At 36.4% G+C, this 19538-nt stretch overlaps 1 protein-coding gene across 2 annotated transcripts in view; it reads right to left on the bottom strand.

Moving 5' to 3' along the window:
- The window catches only part of NPTN (neuroplastin), a 55769-nt gene extending 36559 nt beyond the window's left edge, over positions 1-19210 (bottom strand). Inside the window, exon 1 of one of the 2 annotated variants that reach the window (XM_060005642.1) lies at positions 18930-19210. In XM_060005642.1, the coding sequence (XP_059861625.1) occupies positions 18930-19020 (91 nt within the window). In that variant the 5' untranslated portion in view covers positions 19021-19210. The remainder of the gene's footprint in view (positions 1-18929) is intronic. The other variant, XM_060005641.1, reaches the window with a different exon arrangement.
- Positions 19211-19538: the final 328 nt, after the last annotated feature.

Here is a 19538-nt window from a genome sequence, read left to right as displayed (position 1 = left end):
TCCACTAGGCTATCTTTATTAATGCCCTCCTAACTCCACTGAACAGAAATCTCCCAGCTTAAGGAAAAGAATCTTACCCAGTAGAGGAGGAAGTTTCATATGTGTTCATCACATTAAGTACTCGAGGGCAGATATTACATTTATGGGTAAAGTAACCACATAATTTATCATCAAAACGAGAACACTTTTAAGAAGGAAAGGGATGTTATGAATAATTTTGTTGCAATAGGCACAAACAGAATTATGATCACCCTACTTCGGGAAACCTGGAGGTTGTGTTGTGTAAGATCAAGCAATTAGAGTGGAGTTATCCCAGAGTAAAACTCTAGGTCAATTAACTTCCAGTTCTAAACACAGTATATTTGTGATTTACAAACTTTTCCCAAAAACTTTAAGCAATAATTTTCTAAGAACCCCTTTGATTGTTAAATAGCTATGCCTCAAATTTAAATGTATCTAGTCCTACAAAAGCGCCTCCAAATTCCTTAGTTTTTTTTTTTTTCCTCTATCAAAACTGATAAATCCTCAACTCCATTCTCCAACCATTATTTGGTAGCTATGCCACCCTTGGTTCAGATAATTTTCCCATTAACCAGAATCTCTTGCCTTACTGTAAAGTATGCAGTATATAATCAAACCCTACTGCCTTGATTTCAAAAGACAGTATACGAAGATCAATGAACCCTAGTATTTGAAAAAGGTAGCTCTATACTTACTAGTCTGAAAGTATTATCATATCTAGCAAAATTATAAACCCTGCTACAGAATAGGCCAAGATTGACTCTCTAGAATGTGTTATCAGGTACTCTCTGATAGTGTTTCAAAAATGAATGCCAAACTGCATGGTAATAAAATGCTAGACATATCAATTTAAATTGTGACTTTAAAAAAAGCATAAGAATGTGTAGAGGGTCTTCCCTGGTGGAGCAGTGTTTAAGAATCCTCCTGCCAATGCAGGGGACACAGGTTCGAGCCCTGGTCCAGGAAGATGCAACGTGACACAGAGCAACTAAGCCTGTGTGCCACAACTACTGAGCCCGCAAGCCTAGAGCCCATGCTCCACAAGAGAAGCCCGCGCACCACAACGAAGACCCAACGCAGCAATAAATAAATAAATAAATTTTTTTAATGAAATATTGTATAGAAATCGTTCCACTTAATAACATGGGTTATATGTAACACTCTATATAATATTTATATTAAAATATGAAACCTCAGTTCCCTTGTGTGTATAATTAAAAGATTGGAACAGATGATTTCTAAGGTCCTTTCTGCTCTAATATTCTGTAAATCTACATATTATAAATGCTCAATTAATTGAAATACAGCATTCTATAAATCCATGAAGATGCATGAGGCAATAACGTGTTTGTGAGAAAGAGTATATTTTAACAAATTATAAATCATCTAGAAACCAGGATATGTCTCTAATTTTGTATCCCCACAATTCCTTGCTATACATATTATACTCAATAATATTTGTTAAAAGAATGCTGAGAAACACAATTCTCATTAACCAAGGATTAAGCTTAAAACCCTTTCATTAAATTTCATCCTATTAACAACTTAAAATGTACTAGTAATTATGAGTACTTTAATGAACAGTATAATAAAACCATCTTTCTTTGACTAGGGGAGTTTTTCATATCAGAGCCATCTTTCTGAATATCAAGAGAATCATAAATTCTAGGAGACCAGGCTATGGCATATTTGAATTTACCAGAGATTTCGTAGAAGTTACTTTTTATTAAAAAAAAAAAAATCAAATCCCTAATGTCAGTTTGTTTTCTTGCTATGCATCCATTAATAATAATAGGCAAAGAAATAAAAATTGAGTGTAAAACAGATTTCTAATTTGAAATTTTAGTTTACAGTTAGAATGCAACTTTCCCATTCTTTTTCAAATTAGGTAATGATGCTACCCATCATCAATTCTAAAAAAGAGGGAAGTTCAGATTCCCTGTAAACCTCCTAGAATCAAAAACATACAGCCTAGAAATCTCTTTCTTTGAAAAGATAACCTTTAAGAAAAACATCTGTGGGAAGGGGCAGGGAGTAGGACATTTTCTAACTGTTATTATTTTTTTTTTAAAGAACATTCCAAAAAGATTACTGAACGCATAACTGAACGTCTCTGAAACCAAATTATTATAACAGCAGCTAAGCTTTATTGATCATTCATATATGTCAGGCATAGTGCAAAGTATATTATATAATTTAATTCACTACCCCTTAAGGTTGTACTGTCACTCTACAGATGTGCAGAGGCAGGATGCACACCCTGGCAGTTATAATTCCAGAGCTCAAATACTACCTCACTAATAACAATGTTTTGTTTACTATGGACAATTAGAACTATCTTACATACATTATTTAATTCAAAAACATTTTATCTCAGAATGACTGTCACACAGCATGTTCTATTATACTTCTTTCTCATCACCGTTACCAGTTCAGGCTTTTATCACTACACCACCATCCCCAATTATCTAACTTACCTCTATGGAACTTCTGTGTGGGCCTGTGAGTTTAAAAAGTATTTGACATTACTAACTGTGACTTACTGTTTTAAGCTGGCATTCCTTACTAGTAAACTGGAACTTAATAGTAGATCTCCAGTTCTTACTGGCAGATCTTCAAGGTGGTTGCTACCCCTAAGATTTTCTTCCCACCAAGCGATGAAACGTAATAGTACTTTCAATCCTTTTCCAAGCAGGGTCTCAACAGCACACCTCTGTTTTCTCCTATCGAGTGCATATTCCTGGATTTCAAAACTCAGGACACATGACAGGTAGCTCTTTCTCACAAAGAAGCTGACAAACGTTGCAATAAAAATTAGTTTACCAAGTCCATTTTGCATAGGATATTATCTTTGTGCTATTTGATAGATTCTGCCTTAAAGGGATCATCTTTCTTTTGGTCTTATTTTCAACCGTGGACACATGTATTAGTATAAATATTTTAATCATCTACCTTGCAAAGTATACACAAGACCTTTTTCAAGCAGATATCAAGACTGCCCAAGTGGACTGTGAACCAAAAACATCCTTGTGCAAAAACTTCAGAAGTAGGTCTACAAAGGGGTCATTCATTTCATTAATTTTAAAACCCTGCTCCTTAGGCCCTAAGGATTCTTTGGAACAATTAGAGGATTCCCTCTCCCCCAAACAGCTCTACATCTATCTAATTAACAAATTAAAATTTGACTTATTTTTTAAATAAAAAGAAAAAACTTTCTACTGCTATAGGTTGAAAGTTCCTAAATCTAATTCTTGCCCCAATCTAACACTTAGATATACCACGGTCCAAAGAGGCTGTAATGTAGTTTCGAACCCTCACCAGAATTCAAAATTCCTGATTCCTGTTCACTAATGTTCCATCTACTAAAATCTGTTCCTTCCTCAATTCCTCAGGAAATCCCAATATTCAGTCAACAATCTAAATCTATTCTCTTCTTTCATAATTACTTCTCATTTGTACTCTTATCTTGTTTCGGGTCTTCATTATCTCATAATTCCACAATTAGGTAGTACCTCCACCTCCACGATGAGGTGGAGGATCAGGTTATATTACTTACCTACTGCCCCAAACACCAGCAAAAATTATTGCTGCTTCTCTTGAAAAGGGATAGCAAAATTGTATACAGAATGCTTCTATTAAAAATTAGTGGAGTGGTCCCAGGAATTATTTACATGGCTAAATAGTAAATGTATAAACATTTAAGATGTCCACCAAAAAAATACGACTGAGGATAAAAATACAGCAATATATTGTTCTTTTTCCATTTAATGAAGCTTTTCCCTGTTTGGAATGAGAAAGGTCCTCTCAGTGTGCCAATTTCTATATCAAGAATTCAGTCATCAACATAATTCCCTTCAGTGACAGTAACAACAGATGTATCCTAGAGGCTCCATACACTTACATAAATGAAAATATCTGTCACTCCAATTACTATACTCAAAAAATGAAGGCTATAAATATCACAATGAATTATAACATAATTAATACTACTAGAGCATTACAGCCTGTTAATGACATATCTACAAAGAACAAGCTTTGAAAAGATACACAACTACTGACAGTGCCTATTCCTGAGGAGTGGGAATCGAGGGGTAAAAGGGGGAACTCTATAATATTTTACTTAAAACACCTAAGTATAATCTGAAATTATCATGTTAAGCAAGTCCTTTCCTAATTTTTTAAAATCCAATAACTTTCCTTCTTTTTCAAAATTTTAAATTAAATAATTCCATGTCAAAATGTTGTTTAATCACTATCCAAGGTAGGAAGAGTCATGCCCTCTGCCTGCTAATATTGCCTCCTGTAGTTAGCTATACTTATTCTTTTAAAGTTCAACCTGATGAAAACTTCATTAAACTCTAGGCAGAGATAGCTGACAAGCTTATATATCTGGTTACCTCAGGCTCACCTGGTACTACCGGGCCTGTCAAGTTTTTCCAATGGTGTATTTTGAGAGTTTAAGACTCGATACAATTCTTGAGCTTTTTCAGTGACAAACGGATAGTGTTGCAGAATGGTAAGGTGACACTCTTCAGACACTACTAAAAACACATTCCACTCAAATTCCTTCCCATTCTGACTTTAAATAGCTGGTAAAATATACATACCTGTTACTGAAATACAAATGCCAACAAGCTCGTACTTCTGGCTATTTCTGAGCAGTTTTCACTATAGCTTAATGCTGTTCCTAGAGTTAACAACTACTACTCTGTAAACTCTAATGGGTTTTTTTTTTCTTTAATGCTTATCAAAGTTTGCCCTTTCATCCTACAGCTGTAAAATCTGATTTCCCCTAACACTATCCCCACCCTATAAGTGAATTTTAATGTCTACCTGCCACGGAGTAGCAAATTATATGCTCCATGGGCATACATTTCAGAATGTTTCATGTGCACTCCACAGTAAGAGGCAGCCTTGCAGGGTTACCTCTAAAGCACTAAAATTTACCAGCCCACACCAAGTACCTCACAGTTCACAATCAATATTCATTACTAGCTGCCTGCCTGGAATTCTTTCTGCCTTGATGTCCTCAGTTCCTTCAGGAATTAACTTCCTTTGTAACTAGGCCTTGAAGGCTAGCTAAGCTGTTTCTGAGAAATATGGACATTATGACCCTGTGGGGATTAAAGGATTTAAAAAGCATGTTAGAAAAATCTCCATATAAAGAAAACCATTAAATAGCTACTAGGAAAAGCAAAAATACCCAGAAGTCACAATATGCAAACACATGAGCTCAAAAATATCAATCAATTAAGCTAAATTTTGTCTATTAGAAGTATAATAGAATTTGCTACCTCTCTGCCCCTCAAAAGGATTCAACTAAAACAGGACAAAGAATTTAAGACTGCCAAATGTTTATCTAGAAACAACTGAAGATACCAGAAAGGACAGGACCAAGTAGATATGGGTAAGAAGACACTAAAGTTGAGATAGGAGAAACTGGGGGTGGGGGTTAGACCTTACAAAAATAATATATACATTATCACTAAAACATAGGGCTCAAAATCATATTGTAGAGGAAAACAAAGATGAACAACAGAATCTGAGGATAGGAACAAAGAAATAAAGCACAGGTATTGCTTTAACCATTTAGATCAATTGTGTTAATTACTAAAGAAAAATGAAAGTTAAAAAAACAGTTTCTGCTGCTAAAGTATGAAAACAAGATGTACAACAAGATGTATATGCCTCTAAAACATTTTACACGAACGAAGAAAATGTAAACCTTTCAAAACATTCACTGGGCAATTGAAAGAAAATCATACACCAGAGTTTCCTAGTAAAAATCATGTTGCTAAATTTCTAACTCAAGTAACAACTATAAAAATATGTCACTTCTATAGCATAATCTAATTTTGAAGGTGCAATAAAGTACTGCAGTACTAGCAAAATTACCTGCTCCAACGTTACTTCAAAAATAAATAAATATGCTAAATAAAGATCATTGCTCTGCTAAGATTGAAAGCTAACCTCAAAGACTAAGGAGGCTATTCTACTGAAATAGTTTGGAATCCGTAAGTTTAGTGTTACAAGCGTCAGGCTCCAAATAGCTTAAAATGATCAGGCTCCAAATACCTTAAGTGGTAGGTAGGTTGTGTGTTAACCTAAAAATTTCATTTTAATTACTTCCTTGTTTCTGTTAAAATTAAGAAGCAACTAATATCCCCCATATTAGAGAGTTCAAATTTCATAACCATTTCACTATAAAGCATAGCTAGCTTTCAAACAGATTAAAAAGTAAACCAAGATAACTGAAAGGATATTAGTGAAGAGAGAAAATCTTATCAAACATGCATCTTGTGTCAGCTATCATGCTAGTTCATTTATGCATGCAATCTCATTCTAACCTGTGAAGGTGTGTATTATTCCAAATAAACAGATGAGGAAACAGAGTAAGAGGCTTGGCAAAAATCAAGACTCCAATCCAATCTCTTAGGCTTCAAAATCCATATCATAGTTCTTTGGTGAAGAGGACACAAAATGCGGGCCCACTGACAGTTTTATTTGACCAGCACAGTATTTTTAAAAGCCCAGCTTTCAGTGTTTTCAGTCAAAGCATGCATTATATTCTCCACTTTAGCAAAAGGTACTTGCCTAGCTCCTATGGTAAACGAGTTTGCAATCCCTGCTTTAATGCATGTCAACAAAAAGAATAAAAACAAGTGAACAGCTGCTCTCCTTGCCTGTCCGTTCCTAGAAGAGGTATGGCTTTGACCAGGGGTTGTGCCGGGAACTAGGTGCTATAATCCTTTATCAGAGGATACTTACAAGTGCAGACACAAAATGGAGATATTCTCAACAGGTGCTGCTCTGACTTTTATGGAGCATTCTGAAAATTTGTGGGTATATTTTTGGTTAACACAATGATTGGGATAGCATTACCAGCCTTTAGTGGGCTGGGACCAGGGATCTTCAATATCCCACAAAGTAGGAAAAGTCTTGCACAACAAAGAATTGTTCCTCTTCCTACACAACTTTCAAATGACATTCAAGTTGAAAACCTGGTCTGAGCCTAGAACATAGCTCTGTTTTAAATACACCACAAAGTACTCTTGCATGGTTTTAATCATCATTCAACTTTCCAGGAATGCAGTTACTGTGTAAAGTGACGAGAGATTGTACTTTTGCTTCATTTGGAACTTTACCAAGAGTTGTTCACCTTTTCAGAAAATCACATTATCAACAGCAATGTCACCTGTGATATCTGAGTCACTAGTACAGCACAAGTCTGCACTTGTAACTGTCATATTCCTGGTTTTTCTACATATGGACAAAAACAGCAGACTACTTCATTGTCTTCCTGTGTAGTCATGCCTGAGCATTTAGACTGAACTACTGAATAAACATTTTACCAAGTTATTTTCTCCTTTATATTACATTCAAGGGATTATATATATATATATTTCTTAATAGTGTGCATGTAGGTTAAAACACCTATGAATTTCACTTCAGGACAGCAAAGGCGAGTTACAAAAATGTGTTAATAAAGAGAGGATACAAGAAAGATACCTGACATTGCTTTCTGTCACATACCTGGGGGAGGGAAAGGAGGAGGACGAAGGGTAACATGGTGTCCCTGTAACTAGGTTTAACTTGAGAACAGTACTGGGAGGTACGTAACAAAGATTACAAAAAAAGTCAATACTGACCTTCCCTAGTAGAGGGAGATAATTCAGTGAAAAGGCTAGTCTGGTAACAACCATCTAAAATGCACGTTATGATATGATATAGTCATAAAACCAACCCTGAAATAATCTGGCCCTTCTCACTAGAACTTTATTTTCCTCTTCACTTTCCTATGAACTACCAGAGTTGTAGTTAACCCATTAAAAGTAAACACTTTTTAAGTACCAGGCCCTATAATTCAAAGCTATACATACATGCCACTCTACAGTAAAGCAGTTTATAAAGCACTTTCCATACATTATCATCTAATCTCATAAAAACCCAACAGATTAAGTATTATACTAATTTAAAAAATAGAAACCACAGGAAGTGAAATAGAAACAGAATTCAAGGCTACTGCCAAATCCAGCGCTCTTTCCATGCAACTACATTGCCCCACAAAACGACCTTTTGAACATAGTTTTTATTTACATTTTACATTTACAAGGGTGACAGACTGTATCAATTTACTTATCCAGTACTATTGTCTTCAACTCAGTTTAGGCATCAAAGTTAAACTATACTAATTTTCTAGTTTCATAAAAACCATGAGTTATTTTTAATACTTCTTAAAACTGCCTTAAATATATTTCAAATAAGTATGTTTAAGTATAGTTATGATTATGCTTTATGGTACTTAATATCATTCACCCTGGGGCCTATCACACTGTTCAATTCTTATTATTCTTATAGCCACCTCACCCCAGTCCACACCAAAAGAAAAGAAGGTAGATCTCTTATACTGAATGACTGACACAGTGACATACCTCTGATCAAAGACCTTACAATAAATCTCATGAAACCATGATTTTTTCTTAGTACTGAAATTTAACAATAAAGAAATTACATCCCTCATTCACTTTCCCTGACTCTCTAAATCGGGTGTTTATAATTAAGCAAGTTAAAATTATTCTGAGCCCACTAGGAAGAAAAGGGTGTGGTCAGTCACATCTTCATTCATTCCTTTTCTTCTTTCAAGACAAAAATGCAAATATGTTCCAAGCCCCTAAGCAAAAACTGAAAAAGGACAATCCTTGAACCAATCGCCCCAGAAACATCTCTATCATATACCCTCAGACAATAGTGCCCTAAACTTTAAAATATTTTAGGTAAGGAGAGAAAAGGGGAATTGCTAAAAAACAAAACAAAACAAAAAGCCTGAGGCCCTCTCCTCACACCCTTCTTGAAAATAGCTTTAATTTTTAGAGAATAAATGAAAAACTTACTCTGTCAAATGTAAGGTAGCAGAATTGAAGGGAAAAAACCATATAGAAATGTGATGTAACCAGAATAAAATAATACTACCCTAAACTACACTTACTCATACAAAATTTTCAATGTAACATGATTTTGCTCATATTAAATCTACTTTTTAAAGGTTTCTTTTAATACACAAAAACTAACCAAATTACAAGACTCTTGGTTAAGTTCTAAACGGAAGGTCAAAACAGCAAAAAAGACATTCTTCTAGGATCACCAGATGTACGAAATAAAAATTCTTCGTTGTTTATCTGGAATTCAAATATATATGGGTGTCCTGCATTTTACCTAGCAACCCTACAGTCTTCGAGCTAATTAAAGTGAGCTCCCGTCTCTACCAAAGCACTGCAGCACCAGCTCCACTCATAAAACAGGCTGGGGCTTTTGTCACAGCAGTATTTTGACTGAGAAGCCTTAAGAGTTAGTCTGGAAGTGCTCATTTCCTGATGATAAGCCTTTCTTAATAGCTAAAATTTACCACACAAAAGAAAAGTCTAATTTCTTAAAGCCAAAGGTTAAACTTTTACTAGGTTCCATCCAGTCTAGTGAATGAACTCTTACAAAGCTTATGCTTCTGTGTGTGAAACAGAGATTGGAAAAATTTCAGTGTAGATTTTTGATAACTAAACAAAAAAGCTGTTTATGAAGGTTACAATAAACAGAATCCTGTTTAGAGTATTATAGGCAGGTCTTAAAAGCTACTTTAATGGATTCCAAAGTTAATCTACCATTTTTCTTGAATTCATAATCACAGAAATTTAGAGTTAGAAACAAACTAATTTCTGACCCTTAAAAACTTCTGGAAAGGGAATGCCCTGGCAGTCCAGTGGTTAGGACTCTGCGCTTTCACTGCTGAAGGCCTGGGTTCAATCCCTGGTCAGGGAACTAAGATCCCGCAAGCTGAGTGGCATAGCCAAAAAAAAAAAAAAAAAAAAAAAACTTCTGGAAAGCCCATCACATTTCCTATTCATTCCCATAAAGGTTTTTTCCTCCTCTTGAACTCCTAAATGAGTAATAGATACAACAGAAAGAGATATTCTCTTGTTTTATGAAGTCCCTGTCAACCAGCTCTTTGCCCTACTTATAATGGCTCTAACTATGAGTGACTGCAAATAACTCTATTCTTCTGCTAGTTTCATTTAAATCACCTTTTTAATACTATACCTATGGTTTTCTTCCCAGTGGTCTAGGCCACTGCTCTTTGATACAGCCCATCCATCTTTGGAGACTGCCTAATTCCCTTACTTCATTTACACTGCTACCTTGAAGGTATTAATAGATAATCACATCCCCCTAGTGCTCCCTTTTCCTAATTTTAGCTCCTTCAGGCTTTTCTCCTAAGTCTCATGCTACCATCAATGTAGAACTATCTGCATCTTTTCCTAAATGTGGTTGGAAAGTGTTCGTCATTACTTGGAGTTCAATCCTAGTAAGAAAATAGAAACCATAATTTTGATATGTGATCACTATCTTCTTTGTCTAAGGGTAATTCAATGACAGTTCACTGCAAGTTATTTGAAACCTCTTTATACTTTCTCTTTTCCAGCTTCCTGGTTTGCATTAAGGCCATTTATTTCATCTTCCTTGATGAATTATTTGAGATTAAGCATAAATGATATTAATTTCCATGCTGGAGCTGCTTAGCTATTTTTTCCAGGTGCTCCACAATGGTTTCCAACCTGTTAAACTTGTATAATCACAAAAAATCCTAAATTAAATTTAACGTATTCATTCAATCTATAGATTGAAAATTATTTCACAGATAGTTGCCAACACAGTACAGGACATCTTGCCTTTGTTTCCTTCAAGAAGCAATGTCTAAAAATAAGAAAATAAAGTTGCTACTCTAGGATCTTAAACAGGAAAGGCAAATGACTCTTCAGTGATGGTTCTGCTTTCCATCTCTTCCCTTGGCCAGTGTTCAAGTCATTCTGTACTCACCAGAAATGTGTAAGCATTCAGCTCAGAATAAACTGTAGTGCTCCCAGTCCTGTACTCAAGCAATAACTCAAAGGTAGGGCCAGGGAATAATGACTATAAGTGCTAATTTAAAAGAAAGGACAACTAAACATACTGGGAAACTTGTGCTTTGCTTATGATATTCAAATTATTGTAGCTTTCCCTTTTTCTGAAATTCAAATGGAGAAGGGGAACCAATATTATATAAGTAATGGGTAACATATTAATTAAACAATGCTATATTTTCTTTACTAAGGATGACTAATAACAGTACATGCTGATATTACTGATAAATGCCTCATGAAAGTCCTTATGTTTACAAAAATCATCATATTGCTTCAGACTACATAGTATATAAAAATAAAACAAAACTACTCCATACTTGAAAATGCTGTTTTTCAAACATGAGTTTCATAGCCTGTTAATGAATTATGAAATCAATTTAGAAGGTCACAATGGTTTCCTTCAAATACGTTACAGAGTAAGGAAAGGTATTATTTCACAAAACGTTACATATTTCTGCATATACTTAGTCACAAATAAAGTCTATTTCTTTATCTGGGTCAAGACAAAAGTTTGAAAGCCTTTTGCTAACGGGCTTTTATATTTTTAAAGTCATTACAACATAATTACATATGAACCAAATTATTTCTATTTTACTAATGTAAGTTAATCCCTAACTAACTACATTTCAGCACCTAGAAAATTTTAGTTTGCAATGTTAATTTTTCAGGTTATTTTTAAATTAATAAGCAGCAAGGATGTGGCTAATAACTGTTGACACATGATGGTTATATGGGAGTTTATTACATTATTCATTCTACTTTCGTATGTTTGAAATTCTAACAAAATGTAAAAAGGAAAAAATAGGAAATGGACCTACCCAATAAGGTAGTATAACGAATAAATTTATAAGCTGAGACTTTGACACTCTGTTTCTAAGGAATATCAATCTACAAACTTGCTCAGATTTAATTCAGGTAACGCTTGGGTTGCCCTGTTCAACTAATAATGGACAGGTTTAAAGGTCTTTAACAAATGCATAGGGACAGGAGAAATTAATTCATAAACAGAAAGCAAAACTTCTCAAAGGATAACATAAAAATACAATTAGTTAAGTGCGCTTCACTGCCTCTTCAACAGTCAACTACTTTTCAACCAACAAAGAGAACACAAAATATCTACCTACCTGGCAGTGATTTTCATTTCTTAATTGTTTAATTCACACTGGCAATTTTCCTAGCAAGCTTAATATGCTATCTCTATAACAGACACCATTCTGCCTTCTTTGAAACATGAACTACAAGTGTTGTCTGAAGTAAGTTTACAGGCAGTTGGATTTCAAAACAGTGCATGGCCTCAATTTTCCTTAATTCCAAAAAGTTAATTTCAAAAAATTTATTAAAACAAAGTATTCTCTCTCTAGGCCTTTTAACCATTAGAAGCAGTACCTACCTAAACTGTAAGGTCCATAGCACTGTGTAATTTTAGAACTGGAAGGGAATTTACACATCACGTAGTCTAGTGGTTTACAAATACTATCATCAGGAAGAAAAATCGATGACATAATTTATATATGCGAGCACACTCTCACTTTTTTTTTAAATGTATCTTACTGCATATGGAACATTTTGCCTTGTTAGTATTCTGTCACAAAGGACATATTGTATTTTATATTTAATCACTTTTAGAATGTGAGTATACATTTGGATAGGATTAAAACTATGGGTGCAATTTGGAACTTTATGTTTTCTAATAATAGAGCCTTACATAATATACAGAATCCTGACACCTTCAGAGTGATCTCAAATCATCTCATTATATTTCACTGTCTAGTCAATTTGAAGCAATAGTTGGGTGTAACAATGATATAAATCAAGACAAAGCAAAGGGAAGCAAAGCATATCCAAATTGACATACTTCTGGAAAAAACCATAAAGCGTACCCTAAGTTTCCAGTAAATAAGATTATTTAGAAAGAAAGTTAGTCTTTTTTTTTTTAGAAGGTTAGTCTTAAAACATTCCATAATTGTTTCCAGAAATGCAAAAGAATACCATTCAGTACTTTTTAGTACAAGGAACTTAACACAATATTTTTCCATCAAAGCCGGCCACAGCTTTAACAAAGAGATAAGACTAGGTTTTTTAAATTTGAAACACAACGAAAACAAGAAACAAAACCAAAAAAACAGTAGATGTGTGAGGAACATCAAATAAATCTACCACTGACTTACTGTATGCAAATAAAGGTAGATAACTAGGGGACTACTTTAAGTATTTAGTAAACCCCCATTTCCACACAGACCAATTAAAAGTTCTCAACAATAACGAAAAAGTAACCTCAAGTTAATTAAGTTTGATTAATAAACGTCTATTTTTGCATATACACAAAAGTAAGCAACAACAACAAAAAAATTAGGCCTACTTTCAATTTTAGACGACATAGTAAACTGGAATTGTACAAATCCTGACTCTTGAATAAACCTGAAAACCATACAATTTACTTATGTATTCAAGTTTTTAATGTAAACATCAATACCTTTGGAATAATGTTTTTACATAGGATCAGTACAGTATTTTACTTTAAATTCAGTGAGAAGTTTACTTCTATATATATAAGCCTATAAAATGCAACAGTTTATATTCAACTAGTTTTACTGGAGAAGTTTCCTGCTTTCACAAAGCTAATCCTTACCAACTAAAATTAGGAATTCCGGGGGAAAAAAAATCCACAAGAACCTCACAATTTAAAAATGCATTATCTAAGGTGCTTAAAATTAAGCTCCATATCACCAATGGCATTTATAAAAATTCATGTAAAATGATAGTGTTTTGTTTAAAGAGGAACACTGAAAGCAAGGCCGACTGTTCACAGGCGGCGATTTTGCATCATTACATATTTTAATTTTGATGTTCGGATATACTTTAGAGGACCCAGGTCTATTTATTCTTTCTAACAGATTCTATTTTTCCAGATGCTTGTCAAAGGAAGATTCATTCCTCATTCTCGCTTCCTGTTTTTCTCCTTGTACAATTACTATAGCCTTTCTTCTGTCTTTTCTCTTAGAACTTCATTCTCTACTTCTGATCCTGTCCAGACTGTGCTCACTGTAAACAAACTGAATAGACTGCCTCAGAAATTTTTTCACACAATTCACTTCTTCCAAAATTTCTTTGCATACTTTTATTCAAGTTTTTATTGAACATCTCCTGTGTGATATCCAAAACAGTCTCATTCATTATTTTCCTACATGCTTCATTTGTATAGATATTAACACCTTATCTCCTTCCCAAATTGTCTTGAAAAAACACCTTTACATAGACCCAGCAAAATTTCAGATTTTAAATATGAAACATCTTACTCTGAAAAAGTAGCTCAAACTAAATAAATGAAAAACAATGTCCAAATTGACAGAGCACTTTTCTAATCGTATCCAGTATCTCTGCCAGCCCAGTTATTTACTTTTATTAAAAAAATTAAAATAAAGACAATACAATTACATTTTGTCTTTTATTAATGTCTAAAGGTATACTCCACAGGAAGAGAAAATGTTTCACATTAAAACTGTATTAATGAGAAAAATCAAGGGATTCCTTCAAGACAAAACAGTCTAATTTTTCATGAGGATCTGTATAACTCACACAAAGTCAGATCTGTAATGAACTTCAATCTTAATTTACGGTGAATGTTTGGACTGTAGGGTACATTTACATATAAATACTTTTATTGCCTTTTATTGTTTTAAACCTTGGTATACTAACACGTTAAGCTCTGTTATGTCTGACAACACAAAAACCTACCTGCATCTTTTTCTAATTTGTCCAGGAATCTTGAAAAACAAAGACTAGAGCCCAGGAACACATCCTGATGTTGTAACATGGCCTTACCACCCTGGTCCCCTGACCAATTTCTCATGCCTGGGTGCTTCATTACATCAGTAGTGACACTGTTGTCAGTTGCCTGAGAGTCTGGAGGCTTATGATCTCCTTAGGAAATGCTAATAAATTCCAAGGCAAATAGTTTCTTCTGGTCATTTAAAATCTTATTTTGACTAATTATGTTAAGATTTGCTGCTTGATATTTGGCATGTCATTTGTGCCACAGCTGCTATAGATAACACGTCTTCCATTGCTCATTTTAGTTCACCCAAAGGAAAGATGCACTATCAATAGCAAACGTCTAAAAACATACTCAGGGAGAGAAACTGCCAAACCACTGAAGCAAACAGCACTTGACAGAAAAGAAAAAGATTCATGAATCATCTAATGCAAATACTGGCACTGTTACAAAGCACAATGTTCACAACTATCTAGTATCACCCAAGCAAAATGGTTTCTTAAAATTTAGATCATTAATAAACTCATTTTAGATCATTCGACTCATCTTCTCCCCCTAAACAGTGTTAATTGTCTATTTTTATATTTTCAGTATGAATATATTACATTTTTACACTTCACATTCATTCATCAGTTAACATCTCCAACACTTCACTGTGTGCCAGGCACTACATTCTATTTCTCTTATTCACAACAATGAGATGCTATGAAAAGGTGCTACCTAGCCATGAAAAGATATTTAGTTCACTGAAAGAGAAAGAAAACCATGAAACCTCCCAGACAATTAAATGGAAGTATGAACTTCCTCATCAGAATCTACAATTGCAGAGGCAGCACAGCTGGTCACTTCTATAAAAAAGTTACATAAGCAAAAAGCACAAATCTGGGGCCTTCAAATGGCCTACTTAACTTTTTTCAAGATGACAGTGAGCAGCATTAACAATTAAATGCTTGATATATACATGAAGAAAAATAATTAATAATGGTATTTTTAAAGGATAATAATAGTAATAGATAACATTTACTCACTATAGTAAGCAAACATTTAGTACATATAGTATTGTTATGCTACATATAGTAATGTAGCATATGTTACATATAGTAACATATGTTACATATAGTAACAAGTGTTACATATAGTAAAAACTTACTCCCTACTGAGACTCACTATATACCAGGCAGAAACCTAAGTGCTTTATGGTCATTGTCTCATTTAATTCTCACATCATCCCTAGGGGATGGGCATTATTATAAACCCCATTTTACAGATGATAAAACTGAGACTTGGAAGTATTAAGCATCTTACTCAAAGTCACTCAGCTACCAAGAGATGGGACTCAAACCCAGGTCTATCAGGATCCAGAGTCTGTGCTCTTGATCATCATATAATACTGTCTGGTTTATACTTATTCAATTCTAATTTCACTCTAAAGCTTTCAAAGTCTTACCAGGAAGGTTATATTTTAGGACAGTTTTCTCCCTTTAAAATGACACGTTAAAGAGGATTTTACTTGAAACTATGGTCCTACAAGTCTAACTGTTTGTATGGGAAACAAATTCTATCTGAATGAAAAACCCTGAATCTCTATGGTAATGGGTCACAGCTAAAAGAGACCTTGAGAGTCATCTAGTCCAAATTCTTCATTTTAGGAATAACGAAAAACATCTATACTCAGTCTAAACTACCACATAATCCAGAAATACTTCGGTTTGGGGATGCTTTTTAAAAAGTCATCATTTTAAATAGATAATCCAACTTTTCAAGATCATCCAGAGCATAGTATCCATTTCTGAAAAACACTATAAGAAAATACAAACTCCATGACATGAGGTCAGACGATTGTAGAGCTATTACCAATTGAAAGCTTTCATCTTACAGACATGCTATAAAAAGCTATAAAATGGCATCCTTACCTACATGGACTCAAACTCAAAAAAATAGCCATTTCTTCCTTGAATTAAATTTACATTCATTTGGGTCAACTACAAGCTCAGCTTCACTTCACCAGTCATGTCATGTGACTGAATTCAAGCTCATTTCAAGGAAAAGGCTGCACTATGCTGTATTTAGAACACATATCACTGAGAATAGCCAGATGAGTCTTTGTAGGCCCATCCAAAAACCTTGCTTTAGTTGCTAAGAAACTACAATTTCACTGTATTATAAATTTTTGAAGAAGCTATGCCAGCACAGAGATTGAACATGTTGAGATCAAAAATCTCTCACCTATTGTGCCAAATGAAACCTTGCTTTTTACACAAATTGAATAGCTGAAATTAGTATTAGGCTTAAGTCATATTGTTAACACAGACTAAAAACTGATAAGACAAATCAAACTAACTCTACCTTGCCTTCCTTAGTGGCCTCATGCTTTGGAGGAAAATAGGGAAAATACCCAATATGCTTCGTATATTCAATGCTAGAGACAGAAAAATGTTTCCTTCTTGACCCCTGCAGTGATAATTCAAGGCCATGAAGCATACATAAGATTTTATTTATACAATTTGGTATGACACTTACATTTAACTGATGCTTTTTCGATCTTTACTGATGTATTTTCACTGTAATCTTCAGCATTTTAAGCCTAGATTCTCCTTAGAATGCTTAACTCCATTCGTTTTTGTTTTTTTTAATGAAAGCCATTTTAATTTCAGCTATTCCAACAAGAGTAATTTTAAATTGTTCTAGCATAACAAACAACAAAGAAACACCGAAGAATTAACAAAAGAATTTATAGTTCACTCTTCAGTACAGTCATGTATGAGTTCACCCTCATAAATTTTTTCCTATAAAAATATTTTTTAAACCTCTTAAAGGTTGTTTCCACAAGAGCAGAAACGGGTTCACAATACTTCTAATCTCATCTCCGAAAGATCAATTCAGCAGCTGAATTGTAACACATACCTTTAACAATCGGAATCTTTTTTGTCTAGATCCCCCCTCACCATACTTCCCCACCATTTCTCCATCTTCTCTAAACAGCTTCAGTTCAAAACCCAATTCTCTCCTTTCCATTGTATCCTGCACATATCCCAGGGACTACTTTTATGTTCCTCAGAAATAATGTCTCTTCTGTCTTGAAACTTTTCGATCTTAAAAACCCACTTCCTCCATCTCTCTCTCTCTCCAGTGACTGCTCTCAATCCCACCACTGCAGTTTCAGCTGTGTGTCCCTGCCTTCCCAGAGGCCCCAACCAATATCAAACAGCACTTGCCAAAACTCTGCTCCTCCCTTCCCTAATATATCCTCCACACTGCAAACGAACATTACACCCCCGGCTTCCTGCATTTTACTCCCTTCCCTTATTTTCTGTCTTACCCCACCCCCATCTCTATAGCCAGAAACCCTTATTTCTGTAATAAATAATTCCCCCTACCTCAGTTTCAACCCTTTCTCCCCATCCTCTTCTCCTTTTTCCTCTCCTTATTTAGAAACTCCTTTTTGCTCTCCCAACCACTACCCTAGAATGCCCAACACTCCACCCTCCTTAGTAAACCCAGTTCTCTTCCCTCATCTCGTTTAGAGCCACTGCTGCTCCTCTTTCCAGATCCCCTACTGCAGTCAACCCACTATCTTGGCTTTCCACCCACCTTCTCTCCACCTCCACAGCCAAGGCTCTCTGATTCTTTACCCCCTCCTTAAGGCTCTAGTACTCTGCTCAGTATTCTTCAGTACTCCCTTCCCCCCACATCTCTCTTATTTTTAAGGATATCACCAGTCTTACGGGGCCCCAGTAGAACCCTGGACGACCCCAGTGACCCCAGTGTTCTCTTGGGGAGCCTGACACCACTCTCCGTCACCTTAAACACAAATGCCTGTCTTGTGCCGCCTTTAAACGCTGCGCCCCCTCCTCGCCGCCCCCGCTACGCCAGCTCCTCACGTCGGCTTCCTTGGGGTCCCCTCCCCGACTCGGAGCGACAAGCCCCAAGACGTGGAGCCTCTAAGTCAACAACACCTCAGGCTCTTATCGGACGCCCCCACCTCTCGGATAGGCACCTCCGGTTCTCACACCAGCGCCTCTTCGAACTCCCGACCGGCATCTGCTCGTCTCGGGCCCGCAGCCCTCCAGACTCCGATTGCCGGCCCCCCTCCCCTGGCTCCACCACCTCCTCGGGCCCCGAACGGCCCTCTCCGGCCGCCAGCTTCCCTCAGCCCCCGCCCGGCCCGCCCCCGGCGCCCCGCTTACCGTTCTGAGCGGCGCCTGGCCCTGGGAGGAGGGAGCCAGAGACCAGCAACAGCGAGAGGGCCAGGGCGCTGGGGAGCGACGAGCCCGACATTCTCCCTGCAGAAGACCGAACAGCGAACGGGCCGAGGCCGGAGCCGGGGCCGGGGAAGGGAGGGGAGGGAGGGAGGGGGCGGGCGAGCGCTCGAGGGAGAGAGCGAGGGAGGCAGCCGTGGCTCGGCTCCGTCCTTCCCCGTCCTCCTACCGCCGCAGCGCCCAAGCCTCGCGAGACCTTCGCTCCCGGCCGTGGGCGGCTGAGGAGCAACGGCGTCAAGGCTCGCGAGAAGAGGCGGGCTCAATCGATCCTCCTGCCCCTCGGACTCCGCGTTCCCGCCCCTGCAGAGGCTGATTGGCCTAGCGCGAGATAGGTCACGTGCCAGGGACGCCTCTGGCCACGTGACGGGGAGAGGCGGAGCTCCTGTTCTCGGCCCTGGGGAAGGGAGAAGTCTGCGTTCTGCTTATTCCTCTGTGAATGCGGGGAGCGCACATAAATAAGAGGAAGCTTTGGGAATATATTTCTCCGCCCATCCTGCCTTTCAGTTGTTGGAGCTCTTGGCTGCAAAATTTAATGCA

Source organism: Delphinus delphis, chromosome 2 (genome assembly GCF_949987515.2).
Source record: "Delphinus delphis chromosome 2, mDelDel1.2, whole genome shotgun sequence".
Lineage (NCBI taxonomy): Eukaryota > Metazoa > Chordata > Mammalia > Artiodactyla > Delphinidae > Delphinus > Delphinus delphis.
This window is presented reverse-complemented; position numbering and strand designations above follow the sequence as displayed.